This window comes from Phalacrocorax carbo, chromosome 1, assembly GCF_963921805.1.
Source record: "Phalacrocorax carbo chromosome 1, bPhaCar2.1, whole genome shotgun sequence".
Lineage (NCBI taxonomy): Eukaryota > Metazoa > Chordata > Aves > Suliformes > Phalacrocoracidae > Phalacrocorax > Phalacrocorax carbo.
The window spans coordinates 198832832-198852329 of record NC_087513.1 but is presented as its reverse complement, the minus strand read 5'-3'; the positions used below and the strand labels follow the sequence as shown (position 1 = coordinate 198852329).

At 39.9% G+C, this 19498-nt stretch overlaps 1 protein-coding gene across 1 annotated transcript in view; it reads left to right on the top strand.

Moving 5' to 3' along the window:
- The first annotated feature begins 539 nt into the window (after window positions 1–539).
- Window positions 540–19498, top strand: part of RNF17 (ring finger protein 17) — a 57013-nt gene continuing 38054 nt past the window's right edge. The window contains exons 1-13 of the mRNA XM_064441223.1: window positions 540–563; window positions 1003–1091; window positions 1723–1814; window positions 2514–2572; window positions 3317–3372; window positions 4809–4908; window positions 7045–7125; window positions 8601–8701; window positions 9524–9695; window positions 11073–11149; window positions 14304–14378; window positions 15557–15831; window positions 19030–19107. Coding sequence (XP_064297293.1) covers window positions 1015–1091; window positions 1723–1814; window positions 2514–2572; window positions 3317–3372; window positions 4809–4908; window positions 7045–7125; window positions 8601–8701; window positions 9524–9695; window positions 11073–11149; window positions 14304–14378; window positions 15557–15831; window positions 19030–19107 — 1243 coding nt within the window. The 5' untranslated portion in view covers window positions 540–563; window positions 1003–1014. The remainder of the gene's footprint in view (window positions 564–1002; window positions 1092–1722; window positions 1815–2513; window positions 2573–3316; window positions 3373–4808; window positions 4909–7044; window positions 7126–8600; window positions 8702–9523; window positions 9696–11072; window positions 11150–14303; window positions 14379–15556; window positions 15832–19029; window positions 19108–19498) is intronic.

The following is a 19498-nucleotide window of genomic DNA, read 5'->3' as shown; positions in this document are numbered from 1 at the left end:
AACGGGAGTGGTAAAACACTACAAAAACATCTTACTCGTTCTGCAAATAATGAGAATGCATGTAGAATAAAGTAACCCCACCGCATGAACTTCACGGCACCTAGCCCAGCAATCACCCTTCGTTCAGGCAAGGACCTGTGCCCTCGCGGCGGGGGCAGGAAGGGGCGAGGTGGGCCAGGCAGGGCCTCGCCGACCGCAGCACCCCTGCCGCGCCCCAGGGTGCCAACACAGCGGCGAAGGCTGCCCGCGCGGCCCACAGCAACCGCCGCCCCTCCCTGTCGCCTCGCCGTGATTGGCTGCGATGGGATCGAGGGCTGACGTAGCGCTCGGTGATTGGTGCTTGGGGTAGCTGTTTTGGCGCGCGGGGGGCTCCTTGACGCGGGGTGGTTGTTTTTCCTTCGTGCTGAGGAGCTGCCGTCCCGCTATATCCTCGCTCCAGTCTCCACTGGCGGGCGCGTGGCGCCTGCAGCTGCTGTGGTGCTCTGGGCGCAGGCTAGGAGGAAAGAGTACCTCTCCCGCTGAGCAGCAAAAAAAAAAAAAACCCCAAACCACACAACCCAAAGGTTTGCTGTAGTTTTTTTGTTTGTTTATTTGTTTTTCTTTGGAAAAAAAAAACATAAAAACAGGCCTAAAGGTAAAGAGGCCGGGTCATTATATATGGTGGCTTGCAAACAGGGCGTGAACTTAGAGTTTTGAGATATGCATAAAAGAGAATCACGCTGAGGATATATGAAGAGGAAGGAGGTTTGAAGATCAGTAGCGGTGTCTCCTGCGGGCTGTGGTAGTGGTAAGGTGGAGCGCTGTAGCTAGTGGAGTAGCTGGATAGTGCAAAAGAGGCCAGTGTTTTGCTCCATTTAAAAGATGTGCTTTTCAAGGAAAAAGTAGGTGTATGTTTTCTATGAATGTTGTGTCTATTTTTTTTCATTTTACTCTTTGCGAAGTGATGTCGGTAACTTGTAGTATTTGCTCAAGTGATGACATCACTTTTTGTTTTTTTTAAAGTCAGACGCCATCATGAGTAGAAAGAAAGAGTTCTCCGTGGTGGATGATGGTAATGAAGAACTTAACAGGCGGAAAATGAAAGCTATAAGGTGTGTGAATTCTGAGATTACTGTACTGGCTTTATTTTTAAGTTCTGAATGTATAATTATAAGTAAATAGTATAGAGGAAATGTAGAAAATATTTTTTGTATTCTGCAGTGTTGCGAGTGAGTCCATTTTTATGTGTTATGTGTGTGCAACATGCAGTTTGTAGAAAGTATTTGGAATAGTTTCAGGGAAGGCCTTTTAAATGCAGATTAAGAAGTTGTCAAATACTGAGTGACTAGGCTATCAATAGCTCGTATTGATCTGTGTATATTTTACAAGTAAATAAATCACTGTTGATTTGCTCAGTATATTTTTAGTTAACTGTAGAATGTATGTGATTAAAATTCATTATATAACAATGTATTAATGCTAGTTCTAGTTACCCTAAATGCTGGTTCTGCATTCTCTAGTACCACCTTTATGGATCATGAATTCAGTGTCATAGAAGTAAATTGCTTCTCCAGTTAAAAGAGGGTAACAAAAACTTTGTGTGCGTGTTGCATTACCTGCGCCACTTTCTATGATGTAATTTGGTAAAAAGTGGGCAAGCTTAGTTCTGAGAGAGTTGGAAGTCAGAATTTATGTTTGGTTGATATCCCTAATGATCTTAAACTTTTACTTTGACTTCTGAAGGCAATGTCTTAAGATACTAGAAGAGGATTTTACGGAATCGATTCAGAGAAACAGGGATTTGTGTCATGTGTCAGAAGGCATGAATGTGAAAGGTAAGGCTTTTGGATCTTGACTTTTATTTCTAGCAATTTTGTGGTATGCACTGTTAATTTGTATTTTATATGGTCTGTATAAGACAGTAGATGGGCTGCCAGATTTGATTAATGCATTGTTTATTTACTACATTTCCAGTACTCAGCAAGAATGACCATTACCTTTCTCTTTCCCTCCTGCTGTTTTTCTTGACAAAGCTACTAAAAAGTTTTTTTTTAAGAGAAACCTCATTTTTCTGGGATTTTCTGCTTGAGAATCTTTTTTTCCAAGAGCTGTAAAATTGTGTTGAGCAAGTAGTTTTTATGTATGCTTTTTAGATACTATTTTTTCCTGTACTATAGGTAGACATTTTGAATATATGTTTTCTCTTACCTTTTTGCCATTCTCCTTTCATGTATTTATCCTGCCCTGAATGTAGCAGCAACCTAATATAGCTAATCATGCAGATAACTCTAATCATTAAATGCAAGTAAATTTTTGTAATTCCAGATGAATTCCATATCTATTTGTCTGGACTTCTATTCCTAGTTTTCAGATTCTGTCACTAACAAAAGTCAATGTCCAAATTCCTGTTAATTTGATGAATACTACATAGAAGGCTACTCCAGTGATCATGTATTGCAGTTTGTGCCGTTGATTAAGATGCTCTCCAGTTAACAACGTTTGCAGTCAAGTGTTTCCTATGCTTGCTTTTACAGCATTGCATGATGATCTGAAGGATGAATACACTGACTTATTTGGTTTCTCTTCTACAGAAGTAAGTTGATCTAAAGCTTTCTGTTCAGTAGTTGCTGTGGTGGTCTGAAGTAGTGATATTACAGGATCTTTTGGATTTTTATTCAAAATGATTAAAGCATGCTCAGGTCCCCTCTGAGGTAAGGGCCTGCACTTTATAACCACCTGCTCCCCAGCAAGTCCTTGCTAGCATTAATCATGCAGTGTAGCTGTGCAGTGTGCATCTGATGTCCGAAGTCTGGTTTTCGGAAAGTTTAATTTATGGTTCTCATTAGCACCCCATGTTGCCAACTCTGTTCCACCCTGTTGTCTGCACATAATGTGAAGAACGCAAGTGGTGCATATGTACATGGGGGTTTTTGGGGGTTTCTTTCGGGTTTTTTGGGTTGTGGTTTTTTTGTTTGCTTTAACTAAAAAAACCCTCTTTCCCTGTTGGCTTGCAAATAAAAGGACTTAAAAGATTTTTTTAAAAAAAAACCACTTCGCACAGCCGTGTGTAACTTAGGAATATGTTACTGTTTCTGCATTTTTAAAAAATGCTCTGTTGGTGAATCTTTCGTGTGTTATGACATGCTAATGCCATCTATTTCACAGAAATCCATATTTTGGACAAATATTAAATGCTTTTTAAATTTTTAATTTATGCAAAAGATAGGATGTGGGGCAGGTACTGAAGGTGGAAACAGGCTTATAGAACTTTTCTTTTACTGGGACTTGGATTTAATGCTTTATTTGAACTTGCTTTACTTTTTCCCTCTGAATTTAGACCAAAACTGATTTTAAACTTGGTCCGTGTGGTGGCAACTCACAAAGGCAAGCAAGGTAAACCTTTATAAACTCAACTGTTTTTTATGGGTTTAGATGCCAGACGGGGGGAGGGCTTGACCAGGCAAGCACTTCAGGCTGTTTTTCTTGGGCTGATTGGTTTGGGTTGGGCTTTTTTCTTCTTTTTTTTTCTTTTTTTTTTCTTTTTTTTAGTGTTTAAACTTTACTGATGTGTTCTCAGTATGGGTGTCTAATACTGTGGGAACACAACTTGCTTGACACTTGATGCCTTTCAATTAAATGTTATTTGTACTCAGGAAACAGACTGGTTTGGCTTGAAAATGTTAGAACTTTCTCTTCCAAACACTCTGGTAACTCCCTGATGAGGGTTCAGAGGAAGAGCAGAGAAGTGCTGAAATACCAGGCTATAGTAGGAAGGACTGTGCAACTGAAGTGCCTCCTTTCCCTCACCCCACTGCTGCTCCCATTGCACCTTCTGCTTAACCAGTCATGTTACTGTGGTATGTTCTGTGGTATCGTCATAATCTAAATTACATTAATTTAATAATTTGTCTAGCTTATATGAAACTGAAGGAAGTTATCAAGTGGGTGTCTTTCCCCCCACTGACATTGCTGTGGAGATTCATGTTGATACAAATGAGACTAGGCCCAGATAGTTCTTACAGCTGCATTACATAAGGAAGCTGTTCCATACAGATATGTTCTGTAAGGGAAGTATAGGAAGTTTATCTTCCAAGATTGGTGCATTTAGCATGCATGGCTAACCTTGCCCAAAGTAAAATAGAAGCTCAAGATTTCATGTATGGCTGTCAGTCTCTACAGCAGTGTTTTCCAAGGCCTCTCACAGTCCATCAGAAACAGCAAATTAAGCACAAGAATGAAAAACAGCGCTTCCTTCCTGTAGTTGGGCTGGTTTACGCAGACTGCTTTTGTGAGAGTCTTGACAGCTATTCAGATGCGTGCATACTTCGCAGAAGAGCAGGGATAGGTGACCATACAATAGAATTTAAAAGCCTTTCTAAGAGGTTGTCAGTAGATGGTTTTAGTATAATCTGCCACATATTCTAAAGATTTTAACAGCCTGATCAATATATGATTGGATATCAGATATCTAAAGGAAATATTTGGGCAACAAATGAAAAATGAATCCTGGAATGTTAATAGCCATGCCTTTTACTCTGAGAAGAAAAATCACTACCACCTACTAAGGTTTTGTTCAGCCTTGCCAAAATTGTCAGATGAAAAATAGTTACTGAAGATGAATTTTAATATGATGCTAATAGAAAGGAAACTTTTTGAAAAATTATGTATCTGCAGTATACCACAGTGTGAATCCTACTGTTCTGAAAATGGTGTGTGTATGTATTTAATGACAGAGTTCTAAATACTCAAATTGTGTCTAAAGTATTTGTGGGAAGTTTGATATTTTGTTTAAAACGTATAGGTTTTTTCCTTAGAGTTTTGTTTTGCAGGCCTTTCAGTCACAGTACTGAAGAGAGAAATTTTCAGCACCCCGTTTCATCAAATGATGGGCTGAGGGATAAATCAACTTTAGTTCCATCAGCAGACATGGTGTGTTAATATGGAACTTCCTTATATTTTCACTCATTATTTTTGTATATGCATAGTTAATAATGCACTTCTTAAAAATCAAAAACTTGCAGCCTTAATAGGTAGGTGCTATTATTCCATCTTATCACAAAATGACTGTGCAGCTACAGTGTTAATAAAATAACTTGACAAAAGGACACAGCTCAAACCCGACCAGATCATAGCTGAGGTGGACTAGTGCATTCAGCTGGCTGTGAAACTATGTATTTAGAATTTAGCTTTTTTTAAAAAAAAAAGGCAAAAAAACCACCTGAGGCTTCACAATATTTGGTTTGGGAATTTTTTTATTTCTTAAAAATTTGAGACTGCTGCAAGGCTCATGCAAAACGTCCTTAAAGTAGTCATTCAGGACACAACGTTGTTGGATGAATGGATCTCTCTTGAAACATTCTGTTAAGTTTGATGGCCTGATCTTTCTGAATGAGGTTTGTGAAGTTTTAGGCCAGGTCAGCTAACATTGTGGATATTTTTAAATGACGGAATAAAATGGAAATGAATGATACATCCTGTGCCAGTCCTGTTTTCTTCTATGGAGATGTCCTGTAACTTGCAAGTGTCTGTCTTGGCTTCTTAGGTAGTTTTATGTTGCCCATTAAAGTTTGAAAACGGTTTTCTCTTCTGAACTTTTTTTTTAAGTCTGTTTGAAATAAAGCCATGTCATGTTATCTTAAACTTAAAATATTAGTGTTGGCAAAATATTAAAGGAAGTAGCCTGAGGTTATTTTTGGAATATCTTGAGTTTGAGGTCATAAGTAGTATTTTGACAGTAGTCACCTCTTCTGTGGACAGAACATTTTGGGTTTTTTTGAGAAAGTTGTTGAGCTCGTGAAAATGCACGTTTACTGAGATCCTAGGCTAACTGCTACATTATTTTCTTAAGCTGATTACTAGATCTTTGGCAGTATAGTTTCTTAAATCACTGAATGAGTATATCCATGTCTTTTTGAGTTTTGGAACTATTTTTATTACTGCGTCATTGATAATCATGAGAACCATGAAGCAGAGAGGGAGCAATATAACTCCATTACATTTTTACCAATTATGTCGCCTTGCATCTGCTCAAAATAGAGTGGGAATAGTTGTCATAGGGAAGTATTCCGAATGCAGTTAATATCTAAGTCATAACAGGAGGAGGGGTTTTCTTCCCTTTTTCTGCTCCTAGGAAGGAGACATAATTGGTCTGAGATGTTCAGATATGTTAATTTTTGTTCCAGAAATGGAAGTGACAACAAACTCCTTTAATAAACTCCGTAGTGATGTATGCAACTCACAGGTCTCTCCCAGATTGTGGGCAGCAGTTCCTTTCACTTACACCGGTGTCTGGACAGAGACAGAACTGTTCCAGGTTTTTGAATTCTAAACTTTAATTTCTTTCTAGTTTGTGTTTGTTCTCCTTAACACTAGTGAGGAACCTTTTAGAAACTGGAGGTGTTTCCATGTTAGTTAAGTTGCCTTTTGGCAAGGTGAACTGGCTGCCTAATAGTGACACACTTACCAAGCACCATCCCTGACCACCCCTCATGCTGGGTCATCCCCAGCTGATGATGTTCTCATTTTGCTTTTAGCAAAATACTAGCACTCTAGCCAGTACTCTTAACACTAGCTTTAGTAGTGGCAGTGACAAAATAAGATGTTTCTGTATGTACATTTGCTGCTGTGTCAATTCATATGCAAGTATTTTATTGTCTTTTCTTGCATCAATTTTCCTTTTTGTTGGTTTTGCCCAAACGATATTACTAACTGCTTTACTTTTTCTAGGCTGCAGTATTCCCATTCTTCCATCTTGCATTTTTTATTTCCTCTGTATTAGTAACTTTATCTTGCTTTTTCTTCATGTACTGTCTTTTAATTTGGGGTTTTTTTGTGTATGTGTCTGTGCGAATAAATTGGATGTACTTAACGAACAAAAAAAGATAGAACCCATGCCTCAGAAATACTACAATGTAAATTTTCTCAGTGTAATTCAAGTGAGCTAAGTATTTTGGGCCTGTTTGCAGCCGTAGAACCACTCAGAGCCTTACAGTCACCCACAATATAGCCTGTCTTGTCTTCCAGTCATACGAGCAACTTCATATTCATTGGCAAATCTTTCCCCAGGACAGCAAAACTGTGGAAGATATTGATGAAGCGTTGTGCATAGCTATTTGTAATCTCAGCCACTTAAATGATGCAGATGAGGTGGGTGAAAATCAGTTAAATAAATCATGAAATACTAAATCGTATCCTTGATTGAAGCTTTTGTTGTGAGTAGTCATGCGTTAGCACGCTATTTAAACACGGTTTTACTGTCTTTGTTTTAACATCTCTTCTGTCTTTCAACTGTTTATGCTATTTCTGTGAACATACAACTTTAAACTTCAGGCTATAGTCTGTAAGGGAGTACAAAAGCCTATGCATTTAAAGTTACTAGGTCAATCCATATATTTAGCAGAACCATATATAAGCCAGTCTTTAAGTACTAAGCTTGTGGTTCCTTGGATCAGTTTAAAATTCAGCATTTGTTTTTGCTCTAGCAGCTGTGCTAGCTTCCTGGTTTTCCCATACCCCTTTCTGGAGTTAAAGGTGTGAAAGCAGTTATATGGGCAAATGAAGTCATTTTAACAGACGCAATATGCAAAACATGTCAATCAAGTACTGCATTTTTATGCACAGTATATATAATATAGGAAGAATCTAAAATACTGGATAATGCTGTTAATAGGTTTTACTGAGTAACCTATGAACTTAATCAATGCTAATTATTCTATTTAAACTTTAACTCTTATTAAATGTGCTGTAGAAAAGCTTGCAGTTCTGTATTTACCATCTGTTTACATTTTAGATGTATTCTAAGATACCAGGTGTAGAGTCGTTTAATGACCCAAAAGCTTAAAGCAAATTCATTCTAGTAAGTGGGCATGAAGTGTCCTTAAAACCTGTTTGGTTGCAATGGCTGGTCTGTCAGTTAAGCAAAGTTATGTTAAATACCTAATTCATATACTAATAGCATCTTGTAAAGACCTACCATTTCAGCAGCTCTAATACAATAGCTCATGCATACACCTGTGGTCTTCCAACAGCTTTTCAGCAAAGACAGAGAATTGCAAAAGCAGGTCACATTACTGAGATTTTTTTCCATAGTGTCTTCATTAAATGTAACTACCCTGACAAAACTGATGCTTAGCCAGAGGAAGAATCTTTGTTTTTTCCCTTTATGCTCACAATGAGTTTAAAAAAACCAAACAAACAAACAAAAAAAAGCAATAGAAATCTTAGCACGCTAGTTTTCTGTGTGGTGCTATATTTAGAATGTCAAGTAAGGAAAGTGAGGCAGTGGGCCCAAGATCTATGTGTTTCTTCCCTCACAGAGCTAAAGACTTCAGTTGTCATGAGGATCCGGACAGTGCGAGCTGACTAGAAGTTAGAGAAAACAAAGGGATTAATGAGCTGTAGTTTTTCTTACATTACATTATGTAGTTATCCTCTGATTTGCCATCTCTTTTTTTAACTAACCACAGTGTGGTTTAGTGTCAGTCTTTCTGCTGGACTTGATTGCTGTCATGCTGTCCATTGCTTCCGTTCTGTTCTGAATTTTTAAAAAAGTAATGTGAGAATAATGAAATAATGAATAAATACATAGTAAATACATGTTTATTCAATACTGAATGAAATAGATGCTGAAATACTTGGAATTGAAAGTGAAGCAGGAAGGAGACAAAGTTGCAGAAACTGCAGATAGAACATTTGATGAACTTGTTACTTCTCTCCTGTCAAGGTAGTAATCTGGTTTGGAGGATGGTGGGGGTGAGCTGTTTTTATGAAGCTGTTGTTTCCAATTCAGATAAAAGAATTCTAAATGAAATGTCAGTCTTCCTCATAGCAGTATTTCATAATGCCTGTCTTTAATTTTTGTGCAATGCTTCTACCTTTTCATAGTGGCATCTTGGAGCTGGTATGCATGGTTGGAAAACACTAGCATATGCAGCCTCTGCTCCTTCAGAAAGAAAAAACTTAGAAAACTAACAGCATTAAGAGTATTCTGAAATAGCTCAGTTACAAAGGTTTTTTGATACTGCCATTAGTGGATGATTGGTTTAATAGCGAGAATAACTTTTTAAAACACTTTCAGCAAATTTTCAAGCTGATAGAAGCCCAAGGACACTTCATTTCTTAATTTTGAAAAATATTTGTATCTTCAGATTTGGGGGAGGGTATCAAAGCTTAGGATTCCAGAAGAACCTGTAAGAGGAGGACCTGATATCTTAATAGACTGAATTGCAAAATCCAGCTGTTTAATTTTCAGTTGGATGTGTATGGAAATATCAGAAGGTTTCAGTGGAAGAGTGCTTTAAACTTTTATTAAAAATTTATCTGAACCGTGTTTTTCAGTGTGAACTCTTTTAACTTTTGTGGTTCCTCCGATTATTAAGTGGATTTTCCATGCTTTCAGCTTTTCACTGTTAGAGGAATATTATACTTCTGTGTGAGATGTATCCACTTTGTATTGTGGTATAACTATCAATTGTGTGTTATAGTTGAAGTTTGCATCTTTTGCTGAGTGTTTACTAAATTCTGAAAAGTGATGTTTTTAATACAGGAAAAAGAAGTTGTGTGCAGAATTAGTGAGGAACATCAACAACTACAGTGCTGGTATTGCAAAAGCTAAGGAAGTCATTGAAGAGAAGAAAAAGTGCTTGATTGGTGCCATTAGGATTGCAAAGGAATTAAAAATTACACCTTCTATAAGAACCTATTGTGATCTCGCTCAGGTAGTTACATTCTTGCACTGTGAAATAATTTATTTTTAATGAATACAATCAAATTTGGATTGCAAGTTTCTGTGATCAGTCTTTCAGTTTGACTTCAGCATTGAGATTTTTGCAGTAATATATCCTTACCCCACCTCTGCACACACACAGAGAGGCTATATTTGGTCTTGGTCACAAATTAGGGTCTGGTGACTGATGTGAAACAAAAAAGACAGTCCTTGCCTTGAAGAGCTTGCTATCCAAAACAGCAAATGGAGGGGGAGGACAGGAAAACTGTGACATGGTACTGATCAGTGAAAGGGCAGTGCTTTCAGCACTTCAGAAGTCTGTCAAGCCTTACCATTCCAGAGCTCTTCAACCTTCTCACTGAACTACTCCAGAATTAATAGCCATGCTCTCCTGATCCTCTTGGTCCCAGGCGTTTACTTCATTCTTTCTCCCCTTCATATCTGCTGTTCAAAGAAACCATGGCTACCTGCCGTGCTGTTTCAGACCAAAGGTCCATCCTCTGAAGTCTCCTGTCTCTGAAAACAGAGGAAAAGATGCTTGGAGGAAGAATCTAAGAACCTGGGCATTTAGTGTAGGAGGTTGAAGGCTAAGGATTTTACGATCACTAGGATACATCAGGGTCATTACACTGAGTAAACATTACCTCATTGTATCATAAGCTTGTGTTAACACTTCCTTGAATGTCTTCATAATGCTTGTGGCAGTGTAATGTGGGGTGTACATAGGTACATTATATGTATGTATTCATATGCAGTAGCAGAGTTCCACATTTTAACATGAGGTGTTTATGAAATAACTCCCTCTGTTCTTTCTGAATGTGCCACCCAGTTATTTCATTTGGAGTCTTTGTAGTCCTTGTGTTGAAAAAATAATTAGTCACTGATCTCGTCATTCTTTGAAACTGTGATTTTTAAACTGGCATGTTCCCTGCATCCAGTTATCACTTGCCATATGAAGAAAATTAGTCTTTCTCATCTGACCCAGAAGAGAAGTCTGATCTCTTCCTTTTTTCTGTCATTTGCCTCTGTCTTGCCCAGTGTGACTTCTGGGAGCTGCACCACTGTCCTCCCATAGGCCTGCCTTCTTACTTAGAAGTTGCCTTATCAGTAGCTCTTCATACAAAAGAAAAATCTGACTCCTGCTCTTATTTACATGCTAACATTACAAAATCCCTGACCAATAGGTCATAGCAATGTAAGAAGACATAATTGAGAATTGGCTATTAGCTGTTAGTGAGTAAACTCTTGGGGTTTTTTTTCTGTAAAATTAAAGATGTCACACTGTGGCTTCGCCATTTTGTAAATAATAGGTGCCTGTATAATGTGCTTTTTGTATAATAGAAGCTAAGACTGTACTTCTGAATTTCAGGTTCTTTATAATTTAAAGTTGCCAGTTGGGGCTGAGCTCTCAAGAGTGAATAATTTGAAGGAAAAAATATCTCCAAGGTAAATGACCGGAGTGGGAGGTATATTGGGAGATAAATGGATGGACTGGTTATCTTAATTACAAAAACTGTTCATATAACAGTTAAACAACAGAAATCAAGCTGCTTCGCTTGCATTTTACTGAAAAACCACTGGTTCAGGTGTATATAAACTCATCACTAACGATGCAGAGTAGCCTTGCTTCGAGGCATCAGGGAGAAAGCACATACAATTTGCTGCTATATAAACAAAAATATATGCATTTAAAAATTATTGACAGACTTCTGCCACTCCTAAAATTCTGCTCCTTCCTTTACAAGTATAAATAGGGGAAATAATGGCTTAATTATTTTTTTAAAAAAATAAATCTGTTTCTCACCTTCAGGAAAGACTTAAATGCTTTTTGGGGCACTGATGGCTACGAAGAAATTTGTGAAAAAGTCCCCATTATCATGATGCCCTCATTGGAAGTGACAAATACGATTTCTGTACAAGAAATGAGCAAGAAAATACGTCATGGCTGTGGTACAGCTGACCTTATGCAGCTTGGTCATAACGCTGGTCAGAGTACTGTAATCTTAGTGTTTAAAGGCCATATTCAGGAATGATGAAGGAGGGACAGAATGAAGATGGTGTTAGGTTGGAACATCTTGGGGATTCCATTATATTTTAGGACATGGAACCGCTCTGGGCTCCAGAGTGTTTGTGTGCCATCAGATTCTGACTGGCATAAAGGAATGAAGCTCAAAGTTGATTAATTGCGGGCAAAGTGTGAAAAATATCACAGAATTATTTAGGTTGGAAAAGACCCTTAAGATCGAGTCCAGCAGTTAACAAAGCATTACCAAGTGCACCACTAAACCATGTCCCTAAGTGCCATGTCTAAACATGTTTTAGATCACAGAATAGTTTGGGTCAGAAAGGACTTGTCAAAGGTCATCTAGTCCAACTACCCTGCAATGAGCAGAGACATCATCAACTACGTCAGGTTCCTCAGAGCTCCATCCACAGAATCACAGAATGGTAGGGGTTGGAAGGGACCTCTGGAGATATCTTTTCTCACTCCCCTGCTTGAGCAGGGGGCACAGGAACACGTCCAGGCAGGTTTTGAATATTTCCAGGGAAGGAGACCATAACTTCTCTGGGCAGCCTGTTCCACTGCTCTGTCATGAGACGTTTTTTCTCATACTGAGGTGGAACTCCCTGTGTTCCAACTTGTGCCATTGCCCCTTGTCCTGTCATTGGGCACCACTGAAAAGAGTCTGGCCCCATTTTCTTGACACCCACCTTTCAGATATTTGTAAGTATTGACAAGATCCCCCCTCAGTCTTCTACAGGCTGAACAAACCCAGGTCTCTCAGCCTTTCTTCATGAGAGAGATGCCTCAGTCCCTTGATCATCTTGGTAGCTCTCCACTGGACTCTCTCCAGCAGTTCCCTGTCCTTCTTAAACTTGGAGGCCCAAAACTGGACACAGTACTCCAGATGCGGCCTCACTATGGTGGAGTAGAGGGGGAGGATAACCTCCCTTAACCTGCTGGCCACATGCCTTTTTATGCATCCCAGGATACCGTTGTCCTTGGCCACCAGGGCAAAGTGCTGGCTCAGGGTCAGCCTGCTGTCCACCAGCACTCCCAGGTCCTCAGTAGAGCCACTTTCCATTAGGTCAATCCTCAGCCTGTACTGGTGCATGGGGTTGTTCCCCAGGTGCAGGACCCTACACTTCCTCATGCTGAATTTCATTAGGTCCAGCTCTGCAGCCTGTCCAGGTCTTGTTGGATGGCAGCACAGCCTTTTGGCGTATCAGCCACTCCTCCTAGCTTGGTACCACCAGAGAAAACCTGACCCTGAATCTTTCCAGGGATGGGGCATCCCTCAACCTCTCTGGGCAACCTGTTCCAGTATTTCACCACCCTCACTGTAAAAAATTCCTTCCTTATATCTAGTCTAAATCTGCTCTCTTTTAGTTTAAAACCATTAAACCTTGTCCTACTGCAACAGGCCCTGCTAAAAAGTTTGTCCCCATCTTTCTCATAAGCCTTCTTTAAGTACTGGAAGGCCACAATAAGGTCTCCACGGAGCCTTTTCTTCTCCAGGCTGAACAACCCCAACATTCTCAGCCAAATGCCTCCAGGAATGGTGACTCTACCACTTCCCTGGGCAGCCTGTTCAATGCTTGACAAAAATTATGACTCCTGTCATATGTTAGTTGAGTCATTAGAATGTGGATAAAGGAATCTTTAAACATATTTTAGTAAACTTAAGTGACTTGGTAGGATTCGTTTTGAACATAATGTTAGTGTTGGAAGAGAGTTTCAGAGAAGCCTATTTAAATGCACAGTGGCAAACTCTTCCAACCTAGAAGAAAGCTAAAATATGACAAAATCAAATTTGTTTGTATTGGAAGACCTTTTAAGAACTTGAACAAAATGGGAAAAAGGAGTTCTGATGAAGGATAAGTATAAAGGCCTGCATGCTGGTGCCACTCCAAAATAACACCAAAGGTGAAAAAGCTCACAGCTAGGAGGTGTGTAAGAGTTGAGACACGTTCCATAGAATTAAAATACTTTAGAATGAAGGGTAGATACATTCCTGAAGGGGCAGGGGGGAGAAGAAAATACTGTTTACACTTCTGTTTTCAGAAATTATTCATCATAACCAGACGGCAAAGCTAAGGATTTGATTGAATGAAGTTATATTCACAGTTCTGTTAGGCTAACTGTAAAAGTACTTAGAAGATATTGCTAGCTTTCATTGGTAAAGGAAACAGCTGTTTATTAGTGTAACAATAAACAGAACAAAAAGAACAGTCATTTTGGACTTCAGTTATGGTTTTGTTCTTCAGGACTGTTGGAGAATTCTTTTCCTCCATGTAGAATAATTTATTGAAGTAAACCGGGTATAGGTGTGAAAACTCAGTTAAGTGAATGTTGGAGTATTCTGTGCATGAGAGAGAGAGAGAAAGCAAAAGGCAAGAGGCTTCTTAAGTATGAATGTGAGGATAAATGAGCAACCAAATCTGTTGTTAATAGGAGTGGAAGAATGAAAATGGAGTAGGTAATTAATCTCTTATTTTGCCCTGCCATTAATATTGTGCTGAAAAATATTGTACATCTCAAACTGTCAGGTTTATGTATTCAGGTCACCTTCTGTAACGTTTCTTCTCTTCTCTCGAGATTCTTCCTAAACACTGATGAGATAACATCATTGTTAACAAATTTGGGCAAGATTGAATGGGGAACAACAGTGCAGTAAGTATTTTTAACTAAAAAGGAGAGGTACGGTAACTTGCCTGTTCTTCTAATGGTTAAATATTTATTGGAGAACAAATATAAAAATAAAAAATAAATCTGTATATGCTTATGCGTTTGTTAAGAGTATAATGAAATAAAGCAAAACTTCAGATGCTGGTATTTCAATCAGCATTCCAGTTAGTCCAGTTAGTGTTTCAATTCTGACATTTCAGTTTTACTTGTGTTTCACCCAACTGTATTTCACTGTATCAATTAAGTTATCTAGATTTTTTTATGCTGTGTGTTTCTCAGCTTTGGCTGGCATTTAGTGATACAACCATAGAATCATTTATGTTGGAAAAGACCTTTTAAGATGAAGTCCAACTGTAAATCTAACACTGCGAAGTCCACCACTAACCCATGTCCCTAAGCACCACATCTACACGTTCATAGTACACATAATAGAGATGTTTATCATTTCAGCATATGAAAATTACTTCATAAAAGTGTAAATAAATCTCTAAAATCAACAGCAGGTACTAAAATTGATAGTATTTCTACTTCGTAGTCTAAATACTGATTAAGTCAAATGTGAAAGTACTTGAGATGAACTTGAACCAGAGAAAAACCTGGCTTTTATCTTCAAAATTAAAATTGCTTTTATTTTATTAGTCTGTTTATTTTTCCCCACAGTCTTCGGCAAAAACTTGAGAACATGAAATTGATTTTTTTAAGGCCATTGTAGTTAGCACTTGTTACTTTAAAAGAGGCTTATTGCATACTGTAATATTTGAAAATCCTGCAGATTACAGTGAAGAGTAACTGTTAGTGCAAAAGCATCTGACATGCCTTTTGTTTTTAACATGAACTATCACACCATTACAGTTTGTTTCAAATAGTTTGTATTTGTACCTGTGGTGTCTGATCATTTAAGCAGGGTAGCTCTTGTACTGAGCTGTGGTCAAGACTATGTGCCATTTCTGCGCCAATCCTTTTTAGGTTTCAGAAACCATATTACTGTTTTTGTTGTCTTCACATTCAAAAACATAACAGGTTATTTCAACCAGCTCTTACGAAGCGTTTCCTTAACATAGTGATACGTTCTTAGTAAAACCTCTACTTTGACTCGGGTACATTTCTGAAAACAGGCAAGGTTATATTAATTTGTCTCCAAATAAATGTTTTCCCAAATACAGTGAAGATAATGGACAACGCACTCTTATCCTTGATGACAATGAAGAAATGCCAGGCTGTGATACTCAGTCATCTGTAGAGAATATGTTTCCAGCACTTAGCAGAGAAAATAAAATAAAAGCTCTTGCAAATAAACTCGGTGTTCAGAAAGAAGTGAAAAATACTGAAGTGCAAGAAACACTTCCTGTGATACGTCATCAAAGTATTCCTGCTCTCCCCATGTCTCCATCCAGCCCTGATGTCATAATAGAAGCAATATTTGAAGATGACCTAGAAAGTAAGTTTCTTAATTTGTTTCATTCAGTGTTCCATTGTTGAGCATGATGTTATTTACATGGTTTGTACTATGTTCTGTGTTTGTAGTTACAGTAGGCTCATATGAATTCTTTAACTATGTCTGTATTTCACTTTATCTTCCTTTGAGCTAAGATAATTTCTTTTTTGTCCTCCTTCAGCTTAGCTTAGTGAAAACTTTAACACAAGTCCTCTCAAAGAGGGGTCACAAGTTCCTGTGTCTGTCTGAATGATTCTCTTTCCTCTTAGTGGTTACAGTCAGCCTCAGTTTCTGACTTCGGCTCCTGGAGGATGCTATTCTGGCAGATCCCTTGGCTTCCTGAATCTTCTCACAGGGCATTGTCCTATGTTAGCTGGAAATAACAACTAAGTTCTTCAGCTCGTCAGGTTTTCCCTGGACTGTATTAGTAATAGCATAGCTAACAGCTGCAGGAAGTGATCCTTCCCCTCTCTTAGGCTCTTGTGAGATGGAGTCTGGAGTACTGTATCCAGCTTTGGACCCTGCGGTGCTGAAAGTCACTGTCAGGCTGGAGCGAGCCCAGCAAAGCCTACTGAGCTGGTGTCCAGGAGGTGCTCAGGGATAGGGCTGAAGGAATTAGGAACAAGGATGAAGAGACGGATGAAATATTCTATAAGCAGCTGGGAGAAGTCTCACCATGTTCTCATGGGGGACTTCAAGTTACAGATGTCTGCTGGAAATACAGCAGAGAGGAAACAGTCTAGGAGGTTCCTGGAGTGTGTGGAAGATAATGTCCTCACACAGCTGGTGAGTGAGCCAACTAGGGAAGGCACCCCACTGGACCTGTTGTTTGCAAACAGAGAAGGACTTGTGGGTAATGTGACAGCTCGATCACAAAATGATGAGTTTTTGATTCTTGGAGAAGTAAGGAGGGGGGGCAGCAGAACTGCCACCTTGGACTGCTGGAGGGCAGACTTTGGCCTGTTTAGGAGCCTGGTTGACAGAGTCCCTTGAAAGGCAGGCCTGAAGGGTGAAGGAGTCCAGGAAGGCCGGATGTTCTTCAAGAGGAAATCTTAAAGGCTCAGGAGCAGGCTGTCCCCACATGCTGAAAGGTGAGCCAGTGGTGAAGACCACCAGCCTGGCTGAACAGAGAGCTTTGGCTGGAGTCAGGAAAAAAAGGAGAGTTTATGACCTTTGGCAGAAGGGGCAGGCCACTCAGGAGGACTACAAGGATGCCATGAGGTTATGCAGGGAGAGAATTAGAAGGGCCAAAGCCCAGCTAGAACTTCATCTGGCTACTACTGTAAAAGACAGTTAAAAAAATGTTTCTATAAATACCTTAGCAACAAAAGCAGGGCTAAAGGTAATCTCCATCCTTTACTGGCTGCTGGGGGGGAACAATAGTTACAGAGGTTGAAGAAAAGGCTGTGGTCCTGAGTGCCGCCTTTGTCTCAGTCTTGTAACAGTAAGACCGGTTGTTCTCGGGGTACGCAGCCCCCTGAGCGGGAAGACGGGGACAGGGAGCAGAATGAAGCCCCCATAATCCAAGGGGAAATGGTTAGTGACCTGCTACACCACTTTGACACACATAAGTCTATGGGGCCAGATGGGATCCACCCAAGGGTACTGACGGAGCCCAGAGAGTTGTGGTGAACAGAGCTAAATCCAGTTGGTGCCTGGTCACGAGTGGGGTTCCCAGGGCTCAGTTTTGGGGCCAGTTCTGTTTAATATCTTTATCAATGATCTGGATGAGGCGACCAAGTGCACCTTTAGTAAGTTTGCAGATGACACCAAGTTGGGTGGGAGTGTTGATCTGCTTGATGGTAGGAAGGCCCTACAGAGGGACCTGGACAGGCTGGATCGATGGGCTGAGGCCAATTGTATGAGGTTCAACAAGGCCAAGTGCCTGGTCCTGCACTTGGGTCACAACAACCCCATGCAACACTACAGGCTTGGGGAAGAGTGGCTGGAGAGCTGCCCAGCAGAGAAGGCCCTGGAGGTGCTGGCTGACAGCCAGCTGAGTATGAGCCAGCAGTGTGCCCATGTGGCCAAGAAGGCCAACAGCATCCTGGCTTGTATGAGGAACAGTGTGGTCAGCAGGAGTAGGGAAGTGATTTTGCCCCTGTACTTGGCACAAGGTGAGGCCGCACCTTGAATATTGTGTTCAGTTTTGGGCCCCTCAGTACAGGAAGGACATTGAGGTGCTGGAGTGTGTCCAGAGAAGGGCAATGAAGCTGGTGAAGGGTCTGGAGAGCAGATATTCTGAGGAGAGGTTGAGGGAACTGGGGTTGTTTAGCCTGGAGAAGAGGAGGCTGAGGGGAGACCTCATCGCTCTTTACCACTACCTGAAAGGAGGTTGTAGTGAGGTGGGTGTTGGTCTCTTCTCCAAAGTAACAAGTGATTGGACGAGATGGAACATCCTCATGTTGGTCCAGGAGAGGTTTAGACTGGATGTTAGGAAAAATTTCTTTACCGAAAGGGTTGTCGGGCATTAGAAGAGGCTGCCTAGGGAAGTAGTTGAGTCACCATCCCTGGAGGCATTTAAAATATGTATGGGTGTGGTGTTTGGGGATGTGGTTCAGTGGTAGACTTGTCAGTGCTAGGTTTATGGTTGGACTTGATGATCTTAAAGGTCTTTTCCAACCGAAATTATTGTATGTATTCTAAGTTGGAACATGGTAATGCCAATTAGATAATAGGAGGAATAGATAGATGAGCCCCATACTCTAGTTAAGATGCTTCACTTCAGAGCATTCTGTGTCCACAGCATACCTAGAAAATCCCGATGAGGGAGGATGAGGGAGAGGGTAGGGGAGGTACATGACAGTAGTAGTGGAAGCATGTAGGTGTGATTAAGGTGAAGTAGATTTCAGAGCTTGGGCACGGCTGTATAAAACAGCATATTCCAGAATCCCAGTGGACTTCACAAAACTTCTGTCAGAACAAAATTCCTTCACACTGCAGTGTTGTACGAGTTTTGCATGATTCCTGAATCTAAGAATTTCAATGTTAGTTTTGCAATCTTGGAGTTAGCATGTGGGCTGGTCATGTGCACATAGTTGCTGAGCCTGCATCGGTTTTAGTCACATCTGAGAATTTTTGCCTTTGCAGTACCCTTACAATACATGTCATTTCTCTTCACTGTGTTTGCTGCTTTACTACACATGTATAAATACTTAACTAACCTAAGTCATTAAACTGTTCTTCTAAACGAATAAACAGAGATTCCCACAGAATATCTTGCTGATGAACAGAGGAAGAAAATCTTCAAGAAGGAAACACCTTTTCAACACAAAGCTGGTTAGTGATTTTCCTATCTGGTGAATGGTTTAGTTTCCTAGAAGGGGCCCATCCTCTAGGCAGTGAGAGCAGACACTGGAATTTGTTGGAGAGTTGGACACACACGTATTCTACATGACAAATCTAGTTGGCATGAGGAATGTACCAGGAAGCAGATCTCCTGACTGTCCGTCACATGTATTTGCTCACATGTAAGAGCATGCTTGGGGCACATGAATTGATTTCCTTCCAGTTAAAACTAGTCTGTGAGGTACTTTCAGTGTAGATCTTATTATTAGCAGTTTTGCTTTGCAAAAGCACTCCCTGGTCTGCTCTCCTTGCTACTGTAAAGACTGTACCATCTTTTAAGATTTACCATAAAACCACTTAGTTGGAAGATGGATTACAGGAA